General features: G+C 40.7%; 1 protein-coding gene across 9 annotated transcripts in view; it reads right to left on the bottom strand.

Annotated features, from left to right (window-relative positions):
* LOC118452780 overlaps positions 1–12,746 on the bottom strand; it is a 40,800-nt gene that overhangs the window by 9,304 nt on the left and 18,750 nt on the right. For all 9 annotated transcript variants that reach the window (XM_035898979.1, XM_035898980.1, XM_035898981.1 and 6 more), the window contains 7 exons: positions 11,801–11,937; positions 11,121–11,240; positions 10,572–10,602; positions 5,852–5,873; positions 5,211–5,235; positions 4,262–4,300; positions 2,775–2,876 (listed from right to left, as the gene is read on the bottom strand). In XM_035898979.1, the coding sequence (XP_035754872.1) occupies positions 2,775–2,876; positions 4,262–4,300; positions 5,211–5,235; positions 5,852–5,873; positions 10,572–10,602; positions 11,121–11,240; positions 11,801–11,937 (476 nt within the window). The remainder of the gene's footprint in view (positions 1–2,774; positions 2,877–4,261; positions 4,301–5,210; positions 5,236–5,851; positions 5,874–10,571; positions 10,603–11,120; positions 11,241–11,800; positions 11,938–12,746) is intronic.

Below are 12,746 nucleotides of genomic sequence, written 5' to 3'. Positions count from 1 at the left end.
GGTGGTGGAGGCCCCATCCCTGGAAACATTCAAGACCAGGTTGGACGGGGCTCTGAGCAGCCTGATCTAGTTAGCGGTGTCCCTGCTCCTGCAGGGGGGTTGGACTAGATGACCTCTAGGGGTCCCTTCCAACCCAAAACATTCTATGATTCTATGATTATAGCGGAGGTCTGCTACAGGCCACCTGACCAGAAAGACCAAGAGGATGAGGCTCGCTACAGATAGGAGCAGCCTCACATTCACAAGCCCTGGTCCTTATGTGGGACTTCAACCACCCTGATATCTGGTGGAGGGACAACACAGCAGGGCAGAAGCAATCCAGGAAGCTCCTGGAATGCATTCACGATAACTTCTTTCTCCAAGTGATAGAGGAGCCAACGAGTAGAGGTGCTATGCTGGACTTTGTTCTCGCCAACAAGGAAGGGCTCGTGGCAAATATGAAGTTCAAGGGCAGCCTTGGCTGCAATGACCACAAAATGGTGGAGTTCAAGATCCTTAGGGCACTGAGGAGGGCACACAGCATGCTCAATACCCTGGACTTCAAGAGAGCAGACTTTGGCCTCTTCAGGGATCAGCTTGGTGGACTACCATAGGATAAAGCCTTAGGGAGAAGAGAGGCCCAAGAAGGCTGGTAAATATCCAAGGATCACCCCCTCCAAGCTCAGGAGTGATGCATCCAACAAAGAGGAAGTCAGGCAAAAATGCCAGGAGGCCTGCACGGATGAACAAGGAGCTCCTGGACAAACTCAAAACCAAAAAGGAAGCCTATAGAGGGTGGAAGCAAGGACAGGTAGCTTGGGAGGAATGCAGAGAAATTGTCCAAGCAGCCAGGGATCACGTTAGGAAAGCTAAAGCCCAGGGACATCAAGGGCAACAAGGAAAGCTTTTATAGGTAGGTTGGTGATAAAAGGAAGTCTAGGGAAGGAAACAGGAGGTCTGGTTACCCAGGGTATGGAAAAGGCTGAGGTACTCAACAACTTTTTTACCTCAGTCTTCACCAGAAAGTGCTCAAGCCACAGCACCCAAGTCGCAAAAGGCAAAGGCAAAAGGGACTGGTAGAATGAAGAACCGCCCACTATAGAAGATCAGGTTCAAGACTGTTAAGGAACCTGAAGGTGTACAAGTCCATGGGACCTGATGAGATGCATCCGTGGGTCCTGAGGGAACTGGCAGATGTAGTTGCTAAGCCACTATCCATCGTATCTGAGAAGTCATGGCAGTCCGGTGAAGTTCCCACTGACTGGAAAAGGGAAAACTTAACCCCCATTTTTAAAAAGGGAAAAAAGGAAGACCCAGGGAACTACAGGCCAGTCAGTCTCACCTCTGTGCCTGGCAATATCATGGAGCAGATCCTCCTGGAAACTATGCTAAGGCAGATGGAAAATAAGGAGGTGACCCGTAACAGCCAACATAGCTTCACTAAGGGCAAATCACGCCTGACAAATTTGGTGGCTTTCTGCAACAGGGTTACAGCATTGGTGGATAAGAGAAAAGCAACTGACATCATCTACCTGGACTTGTGCAAAGCATTTGACATTGTCCCACACAACATCCTTGTCTCTAAATTGGAGAGACATGGATTTGGCGGATGGACCACTTGGTGGATAAGGAATTGGATGGAAGGTTGCACTAAGAGTTGTGATCAACGGCTCAATGTCCAAGTGAAGACCAGGGACAAATGTCATTCCTCAGGGGTCAGTATTGGGACCAGTGCTGTTTAACATCTTTGTCAGCAGTATGGACAGTGGGATTGAGGGCACCCTCCACAAGTTTCCCAATAACACCAAGCTGTGCGGTGTGGTTGACACACTGAAGAGGAGGGATGCCATCCAGAGGGACCTTGACAGGCTTGAGAGGTGGGCCCATGCAAACCTCATGAGGTTTAACAAGGCCAAGTGCAAGGTCCTGCACGTGGGTCGGGGCAATCCCAAGCACAAATGTAGGCTGGGCAGAGGTGCAAATCCGGTCTCTAGCTGGGGAATGCAGAATGGAAGGCTCAGCTACTGCCTGAGATTAAGCTATGACAACAATTTTTAACCAGCTCATGAGAACTGTATTATATTCAAATGCATGACATTTTGAAAGTGTAGCTTTCAAAAAGGTGCTGGTGGCATCTGCACAAAGACTGTTACTATAGCTCAGCTGACAAGGAATATATTAATGCCAAAAAAAACAGTGTGAAATATCTTTCAGAAAAACACATGCTGAATTTTGCAAACCAGTAGCTGCAGAGGTGATGAGTCATTTTCATAATTCTGGTCCTTCTTCAGACCCTTTTTTCTACAGGTATTCAGTTTTTATGCAAAAAAGCTATGGAGGTTTGTAAGGGCCAATAGAAAGACAGGAACATTTCGTCTACCTTAGCCTTAACAGATTAAAGCTCTAAAGTGGGAACAGGGCTATAAGTCACCAGTAAGAAAGACTTATCCACATGCCCACAAAAGAAAGAAGTGACACATATATGGATAGCACTTAAAGCATTTTAGAAGAAAAGCTATCATGCAAGGGACCAACTGCAAAGGAAGGATGAAAAACAGATACGAGGAAGCAAAATGGTGCCCAAAACAGAGGGAGAATGCATGCAAAAGAAAACCAAAACAGAAGGAAGATGATGTATTTGGTATTTAGAAACTTTAAAAACAAAGCATATTTAACTAGGGTTTTTTGACCTATGCCTGAACTGTTACAGTTTGGCAGGGTGTTAAACACAATGAGTTCAACAATTCCTTTCTTCCCAGTGGTAAAACAGGTCTGGTCAAGGTTAAGCTACTTACTGCTGCTTTCTTTTCACAAAAGGCCTTCAAAGCTTCTGTGAGTCCCTGTGTAATATGAACAACAAGTGTTGCTTCTGAGTCTGAGGTGATATGAAAAGTCTCCTGTTGAAAAACACAGTTAGAATCGGTCGTTAGGATGCTGAAGGGTCATAAACACAAACATATCAAAATTATACTTTGATTTTGGTATACCCAAGTTCATACTATTAGTCGATATAAGACATATATAACATACGTATAGACACACACGTATGAAAAAATAAAATTGTGAACAGAATTATGGCCTGATGGGAGGTAAAACATAACCCTGGATGTCTGTGCCACTCCCATACTGTCAATCATGAACATTTCACTGCAGATGGAGACGGGCCCAAGTCCTAAATTTATGTTGTCTGTGTAGAAAATTGAATGAAAAGTAAGCTTCAGCACTATCAAATGCCTTTGATTCCCCCACTTTAGTAAAAAAAAAATGAAAATTTCCATTGTAATTTTCCTATGTGTAATTTTGGCAATAAAAGATACCAAAAGAGACTGATACAATTCTATAAAGCACAGAGCAATAATGGCTATCTGTCTTTTATAGGTCCAAAGAGACTGATTAGTAAGCGTATGAAATTATAAGCGATTACAGGAAGTTAAAAGAATATAGGCAGTCTGCCATAAGGAATAGCCGTGATTCCTGTAGATAAAAATCAATTAACTGTCTACCAAGCAGTTTTGGTAGTTTATGGATTATCCCCAGACTTGCTTTTTGTCTCCCTAAAGTCACAAGTAACCACAGCTTAAAAGGAAAAAGAGAATAAAAACTGGAAGATAAAAAAAAAATCTCTTCGGCTGGTAACGAAGCACACATCTCAAAACATTCTAACTTATGATTTCAGTGTATAAACACAATTCAGACTCAAATGAAACTTTGAAATTGCCTTAAGTACAAAACATGACTTTCATGGAGTAAAATGACCAGTTATTTTCACAACATAAACACAAAAGACAAACCGAGGCTTACATGCCACTGTTAACAGCAACTGAACTGACAAAACTTCCCCACTCCAACACCAGCAGCTGTGCCCTAGTATCGCCCAGTTTCACTTGACTGTCCAGTTCTGCAGCAGCAGCACCAGCCACAGCACCACAGGCAGCCAAGACAGAGCTGGCTCCTCTCATTCAGCATTACCAACAATCCCATTAGCTATGGGCAGCCGACAGCACTCGAGCAGCATCAGTGCTGCTAACGCTGCTTGTCAGGGTGGCTCCAGCAAAGGGAAGAATGACCCAGAGAACTGGTGGAGAGCTCACATTTAATCCAGCAAGTTGTTCTGAGCTGACATTATGCTACAGCTGCACTAGCTTTTTGAAGAGCACGGTCCATTAAAATAGAACTTAGAAAATAATAAGTTTGATCAGTAATCAGAGGCTCCTTTACAATATTCATTGCATCATACCGGTGCAACTGCACGACTCTTAGCAGACTTATTTTACATACATACCAAGAATTCTAGAGCTTTCTGTTTCCGAACAGGATCATTCTGTGGGATTGCAGAATGGGGAAGAAAAATTAAAAGACTGAATTCTACAGTATTTGTTGCATTATCTTGTACAAAACAAGGCCTTTTAATCCTTTATCCAACAATAAAAGTCAACACAAAGAAAAGACAGTAATTTTAGGTCACAGTTATAAACATATAACATTAGGCCCTCAATAGCAACTAGGTCGCAGCTACTACAAATGCAACTGCATTACTTCCAGTACCGAGAACAACACATTTCACATCTAAACTACATACCTACAAGAACTATCTTTCCCAGGCTCTCCTCACTCAGGTTCTACCTCATGGTTAAAAAAAGTGAAGTGCCCACCTGCTTCTAGCATAATACCTGACCAGCCTCAGCCCTAAAAGAGCAAGACATCACCACAGAATAACATCAGACTACAAAATAATCTCTGCCACTATGATAAAAATTAGGCAGTTCTCAGTGTTTGTGCCCAGTGCTATTCAGGACAGATACTTGAGAGATCGCTTTGGGTTTCACCTTCGAGTTAGAAAAAACGATTGTACATCTTTAGATATATTGTAAGATTTAAACCAAATCTTCAGTATAGAATACCTTTGATCTGAAGAGGTGCAAAACAGAGAAGTGGAGACTGCAGCACAGGTTGGGAGACCTGGCCTGCAGACACCGGGTCTGAGACTCTCAGTGACTTTGAATAGGAATTAAGAGAGCTAAGGTGGGTGAACATCCTGATGTACAATATTAATTTCCATTCTACTGTGATGAACACAAAACTCTGGTGATTAGGTCAGTTATTTTGCTTCTCGAATAATGTTAATAAAGTGGCAAATGAAGCCAAAGAACAAAAGTTTTTCAGAAAAATTAAAAGCAAGCAAATACACTTCTACAACATAAGACACTTGCATAATTACTACCTCTACATACCTCATGCTTAAAATCATCTTCCCACCTTAAAAAGAAAGACATGAAAATATTAAAACGCATTCTAAAGATTACTAAGAAGTCAGATTTACGCATAGTAACTAGAAAAAATTCAATTTCCAAATTTACCAACACAGGATTATCTTTTTCTGTAGTGTATCTACAATACTGTATTTCTTAAAGGTCCTTACTCTCAGTGATTCTCAAAGAGATCAGCAGTACTGATGGCCTCCTTTAGGGATCAGCTAGTAGTGGTAGGGTTTTTCTTCCTGTATGAACAGGGGTACTTTTTCTACAACTTACTTGGGCAATAGCATCCCAAAGAAAGTGGCAACACCCTGAAATCTGAATTGCAATTCCTTTGTGTGTGAGTACATCAGATTGCTATTGACCTGCATAACCAGTGCAGCATTTCAAAAGCCATAGCTACTTATAAACTGAATAGCAAATTTTATTTCAGGTTATTTCCTCACAAACAGAAAGGAACAATTTACACAAGAGGAAGAAGTACAGTTGAAAGACAATATAAAATATTTTCCCCATACGTGACGTTTGTTACAGAAAAGATGTACTTCTGCAATAAGTAGAGAGATCTCAAAAAAAAAAAAATCTCTTCTGATTGCCCTTTGGGATTGTATTCTTACCTTGCTTTCTTCTTTGATGGGGCTAGAAAATGAAAAAGAATAATTAGCAACATCATTAGATTTCCACTGTATTAGAGCAATAGAGGCATTATACAAACAGAATAGTTACTGGCCCTAAAGGGGCTGCAGTTTTTTTGAAGGGCAGGAATCTAGGCATATACAGCCATTTTAGAAACCACCAGGCATCCGTGACAAAAGGACTAGAGGAGACTTGTGGCCTAACAGCTTTGCAGGGTACCCTACAAGCATCTATGTTCGGATGGCTGAATTCCACATAAGAAGTCAGTATGGACTGAATTGAGGTAGGCATGCCTCCTCTATGCAAAAAGTGAAGCTTTTTTTTGATTTTTTTTTTCTATGAACTTATCAGTGTATCTCAAAGTTGCACTTATTCTAGGTCAGTCTCCAACAAGAAGTTATGGATATTATAATGCCTAATCACCTGTCTTCCCAGTACAGTGTATAAGCATGAGGAAGGAGAGAAAGCTCAGTAAAACGAGGTGGTCTGTTTAAGACAGTATCTATGCTTCAGAGAATCAGCTAATGCATGGTAAATAACTTATTGCTTCTTCAGTACTTATTAGCACAGGTGCTCCAGGATAAGCAACAAGATAAGCAATAACTCTCAGGATAAATGACATCTTTGAGGCTAAAAGACTCGTGTTTTAACCACCTGATGTTGAACACATGCTGATGAGTTGCAACAACAAGTTGTACTGCAGGTTCCAAAGTTTTCCAAATGTCAGGAGAGAAAAGGACTGCCACCTTTTCACAGAAGACATCCAATGAAGTAAGAATCATGGAAACGTAGGATGGGAGGGGCCTTTGCAGGTAGAATCACAGAATCATAAAAAACTTTAAGTTGGAAGGGACCTCTGCAGGTCATCTAGTCCAGCCTGAGGTAAGAGAAAAGTACCACAGGGGTGGTACAGAAACCAAACAATTAACTGTAAGATGAGGACACTGACAATTGAAATAATTTTCCTTGAATTACTCAATTTGTGCTGTCTTTCCAGTAAGCCTCCAAAATCCTCCCTGTTTGAAAAGAAGATGGGTGGAGACAAGCAGTGCTACTGAGTGGCTGGAAACCTCACTCTACTCAAGCTAACGATTCAAGTTCTGCTCACTTTGACAAAGATTAGCCTGAGGATTAGATCAGGCTGCTTAGGCCCAAGTCCAGTTGAGTTTAAGTCTTCAAGAATGGCAATTTCCCATCTCTTTGGGCAGGCAATTTGAGTGCCTGACCACTCACTGTGCAGAACTTTCTGAACGTTCAATCAGCATTTCCTTTATTGCAGCCCGTGAATGTTGCCACTCGTTCTTTCCCTGCACACCTTCTTGAAGTCTGGCTCCTTCTCTGTAGCAATGTTTTAGGTAGCGGAAGACAGTAATTAGATCCCTTCCTTAGCTACTGCCTTCTCCAAAGTAATCAAACCCAGCTCCCTTAAAGTTGTCCTCCACATCACATGCTCTAGTCTCCTCATGATTTTTTGTAGCTGGTGAGTCCTCTGCTGACTCTTTCCAGTTCACCAAAACTTCTCATGTACACAGGACACAATATTCCAGAAGCAGCTTAATGAGTCCTTAACAGAAGGGAATAGCCAATTCCCTCAACCTGCTGGCTACACTTTTCCTAATGCAGTCCAGTATGCTGTTAGCCTTCATTACCTCACGTGCTATTGCTGATTCATGCTCATACTGTTGTATACCAAAACCTGCAGGTTCATAAGATTTGCTCCCTCGCCTAATAGTATCCAATCTGTATCAAGCAGGGTGTTGCTCCATCCCAGGTGTAAGACTTGGCATGTACCTTTGCTTCAGGAGGTTTCTGACAGCCCATTTCACCACCTTGTTGAGATCCTTCAATCGCAGTCTTTCTCTACCACACACCAGGCATTCCCCCAATTTGACAATGGTGTGTTCTATCCCATTATCCAGGTCACTAAAGAAGATGTTAAACAGTGCTGGTCCCAAGAGAAACCACTGAGGAATGCCACCAGTAACTGGCCAACACACTTAAAATCAGTGACAACTGCTCTTTGTGCCTAACAGTTCAGGCACCTTTTATCCACCCTGTAGACTTACCTTATCTCCTCAGTTTGGCTGTGAGTATAACATGTTGACCTTCCCCCTAGTCCTGACCCGTAAGATCTCAACAACCACCAGCCATGGCTCTATACAGAAAAGGTGCTCTTGCATCCAGCACTTCTACTGTCATCTTCTATGCCACCTTTTATAAGAAGCCCATATCCATCCATTACAGCACTCCAGTCACACAAGCATTCCATCTCTGCAATTCTGATGATCTCATAGCTCTGCAACCACACAGTAACCTCCAGTTCCATCACCTAGTCCAACCTCCCACTTGAAGCAGGACTACTGACAACATAAGATTCTAGTTTTGTATAGCCAGGTCTTGAAAATCTCCACGAATGAAGAGTTCACTACCTATGGATAATCTGTTCTGGTGCTGTACTACCCCCTAGGAAAAAAGTTTTTCCTGAGTTCAGTTTCTCAAGCTGCCATGTGTGGCTGCCATCTCTTGTTACATTGCCTGCAATTACTAACTTCGGCTTTGTCATCTTCGTAGTGGTCTACAGATGCTTGAAGGGTGTTTATAAGATCACCCCTTATCCTGCTCTTTCCCATTCTAAACAAGCCCTGCTCCCGTTAACCCTCATTCTAGGTACATGCTCTTAACCCCTGAGAATCTTCATTAATCCTTTGCTGGATCCTCTCCGATTTCTCCATCTTCCCTTGAACTAAAAGGAACAAAACTAGACACAGTATTCCAAGTTTGATCTTACAAGCATCAAATAATAGCAGTTAAGACTGTTCTTCAATCTGCTGTCTGTGCTCCTCCTGAAGTATCACAATATGAGATTTGTCTTACGTGAAATGAGAGTGTTCTCTTGGCTCATATTCAGCTTGGCATCCACCATAACCATCAAGTCCTTTTTAGCAAGACTGATCAGTCTGTCACTTCCCATACTGTACTGATGCATGGAGTTATCACTTCCCCACTGAAGACACAGCCAAGCTTCTCCAGGTATCTGCTATAACTTCAAGGAAGCAATAATTCAATCTGAAAAGCCTGGTCCAAAACAGCAAAGTAAATCTCTGGACTTACTTCCAGTTTGCTGCTGTATTCTGCAGCAACATTAAAAGGAATTTTCAGAAAGGAAAAAAAAAAATGACACAGGCAGAATTCAGAGACTAAATTAGACCAGAACTTCATGTTATACTACCACACTGTACTTTTACACAGTGTCATAAGGCCTTCAAGCTCAAGTCCCTACTTTGAGTTCTACAAAAGTCAGTACACATTGATGTCAATTGACTCTGAACTGAGAATTACTGAGCTAGATTATCATAGTACACTCGATCTCGCTGTCTAGGTCATTGATGAATGTATTAAACAGTACTCGTCCCAGCATGGACTCCTGAGGGACACCACTTGTCACCGGTCTCCATTTGGACATAGAGCCATTGACCACTACCCTCTGGGTGTGACCATCCAACCAATTTCTTATCCACCAAACAGTCCACCATCAAATCCATCTCTCTCCAATTTAGAGTGAAAGGTGACCATGGGCACCATGTCAAAGGCTTTGCAGAAGTCCAGATAGATGACATCCGTAGCTCTTCTCTTGTCTACTGATGCAGTCAATCCATCGTAGAAAGCCACTAGGTTGGCTAGGCCCTTGCTGAAGCCATGCTGGCTGTCTTGAATCACCTCCCTGGCCTCCATCTGCCTTAGCATAGCTTCTAGGAGGACCTGTTTCATGATCTTCCCAGGCACAGAGGTGAGGCTGACAGGTCGGTAGTTCCCAGGGTCCTCCTTTCAACCCTTTTTAAAGATGGGCAAAGTGTTTCCCTTCTTCCAGTCTCCAGGGACTTCACCTGACTTTTCAAATATTATGGAGAGTGGCTTGGCAACTCCATCAGCCAGATTCCTGGCTCACATTCCCTCTTCTTCACAAGAGAGACAAATGGAGCTCAAGAAGGGTTTCTGTCACCTTATTTTTCCGATCAACCTTAAAAGGTACAATCCACAGAAGCCACCAATGATCAATCCAAAAAAAGCACTGCTGTGGTAGGCACCTACAGCAGGATTCACACTGACAAACTGTTGATCTATGCAACCCTCACCCCTTTCAAACAAACCTACCTTCCCACTGATACTAGTACTAGGTAGCAAGTAGGTATTTATTCAGGTTGGCATCATTAAGCATAAATAGCACATCTACAGTAATAAAGGACATAATTCAAACATACGGTATGAGGGAAGATGTTGGGTTTATGTTTGAGGGTTTGGCTTCCAATGGACTGTAACTTCCACTTTTACCAGCAATTCAGCATGTATGTCTTTTGATGACTGAAATGAGGTGGAGAAGGCTGTATCAGCTTATTTAGAGAAACCATCGAGTACCATTTTTCCATACTTTTCCACTTTCCTTGATTAGCAAATTACTGTAGTTATCTTAAATACTTCCAGAACCAAGCAGTTAAAAAAAGCCTAAGAAAAACTGCAAGTCTGGCAATTCCCTTTTCCCTTCATTTCAAATTCACAAAAACTGCAAAACGTCTGAAAATATTTTGTGCTATTACAAGTCAAATGTTTCATATCAGTCAAACTCTTTGAGTCAACCACTAATTCAAATTGGGCCAAATATCAGTTACATCAAATCTATTATATTCAAGTAATTCACAGACTTACGTGAGGTACTTGGTCTTATGTAACCTTCAATCTAGAAATAGAAATAGTTTCATATTAGATTTTCTGATTAAAATTTCGTAACAGTCTCTACTGCAACTGCCTTTAGAAATGGAACAAGTACTTTTATTTATCCCAGCATAGTGTAGCCCATAATTTCACAGATATATAATCTTGTAAATATAAATGAAGCTTGAGAAAAAATTTACTTATGAGAAAATTTAAGTTGCAAAAATTAAAAGTCATTGAAGTAAAGCAATAAGATTTCCGAACCACTGAATTCAGACTGGACATTTTCCATCTAAAAACCCTAACTTCTTAAAATTAAACAACTTCGTTTTTTTCAGTTGAATCTCAAGACTACTATTCTTTTCCCCAGGTTTTTTAGGGCAACTTTAAGTTAAGTCTTAGTTCAATTTAGTACTACGCTTCCCAGAAACACACAGAAATTTAACAAGCTTCATCATCAGTACTTTTCAAATTTAATAGGTCAAACATAAATGCACTGATAAAAGACACATTACCAGATACTTTACATTTACTTCCAATTACCTTATACATTTTTAATCCTTCAGTCTTCTCTAGCTCTCCTGCTATCCGTCTGAGAAATGAGACTTTGCATTCTTTTACATCTGTTGTCTTCCTCTTCATTTTATCTGGAAATTCTTTAGACTGTTGACAAAAACAGCTTGAAATGATCAATACCAAAATTCATCACAATATTAAAAAATTGGCACATTTCACCTTTTGGACAAGCTTCCAAGACTGGTAAACATAATTTTGAACATTATGAGCTAGTTTCTTCTTTGTAACACAACTAATTAAACTTTAACATTGAAGTTGCTAGAGTAGTCTTCAAAACAAAAAATACATGTTATGCAAAGATTGCTACCAAAAGGTTACATGCTCTGTACTATATCCAACAACACTATGGGTGTACTGAGGAATAAGAAAGAACCACAGCGTTCTAGGAACCTGATCCTGGAGGCAATCAAAACACTTAGGAACAGACTTCGTGCAGATACAGACAAGCACCTCTGGATCGCACTTCCTCAATAGCTCACAGCTTCATAGCTACTGATGTTGATCTGACCCATGAAGAATCAACCATACAAGTATTAGTGATTTATCATAGGGGGGGTTAAACTTCAAACTTGATGTAAGTATTTCTAGAAAAAAAAAGGGGAGTTATCATAAAGAAACTGTGATCAAAACGCATCAAGATTACTCACAATGTATGCTCTTCTGTGTTTATATCCACTAAGATGTTCTATCATAGGTGCCATCTCTGTATTAAACCCACAAAGCCTGCACTCATAATGTGGCTCTTTTCTTCCTTCAAATCTGATTTCAACCACATGTTCCAAACCTGTAAAAGCAAGAGTTACAAATATCTATATTTTAGTATAGACTACTATAAACACATGTATTCTCTTGCATGTTGCTCATTGAAAGCCAAAATGAAGAAATACAAGTATTCCATTTTCAGAATTTCAACACTTCTTCAGGATCACTTCAACACTTCTTTGGACTTATTATCCACATCAGCTAAATTTATCTCTTTACAAAGCTTTATTCTGAAAGGAAAAGCAATGTCTATGGCAGATTTGCAAGCCCACCAAAATAAAATATTTCATGTACCTTTTTTCCTGCCTGGGATATTTTTAAGAAACTAAGAAAGAGCCTTCCATTCAATACAGTCATCTAAGAGAATGAGAAGTGCATATAAAAAAACAGAGAATGAGAACAGGAAATGCCACACAAAGGTCTAGATTAAAAAACTGCATTTAAACTACTTAGTCAAACCTAATTTGGGCAGTGTCCACGTAGCACAAAGCACACATAGGAAAGAAAATAATCACTTCACAAAATTGAGTCTTTCATAATCTAAAAGTCTTCCATAGGATTTTTCTTCTTTTTTCCTAGAAATGACTGAAAGACTATGCCTTAGAAGTATTCAGAAATCTGTAAATTTGAGGCTTGAGCATAAAAAATTTTACTCTGAACAGCTTAAATGTAACAAGTTTATAAGCAGCTTAAAATAAAAAGGGAAAAAAAACCCCTGCAGCTGTTCCCTATTATCATAATTTCCAGTACTGTGTATTTGTGATGGGTTGACCCCAGCCAGCAGCCAAGCACCACACAGCTGCTTGCTCACTCACATACACACCCTTCAGC

Source organism: Egretta garzetta, unplaced genomic scaffold, assembly GCF_000687185.1.
Source record: "Egretta garzetta isolate BGI_Z169 unplaced genomic scaffold, ASM68718v1 scaffold88, whole genome shotgun sequence".
Taxonomy (NCBI): Eukaryota; Metazoa; Chordata; class Aves; order Pelecaniformes; family Ardeidae; genus Egretta; species Egretta garzetta.
The sequence above is the reverse complement of the archived record's forward strand: the minus strand, read 5'-3'. Positions and strand labels throughout refer to the sequence as shown.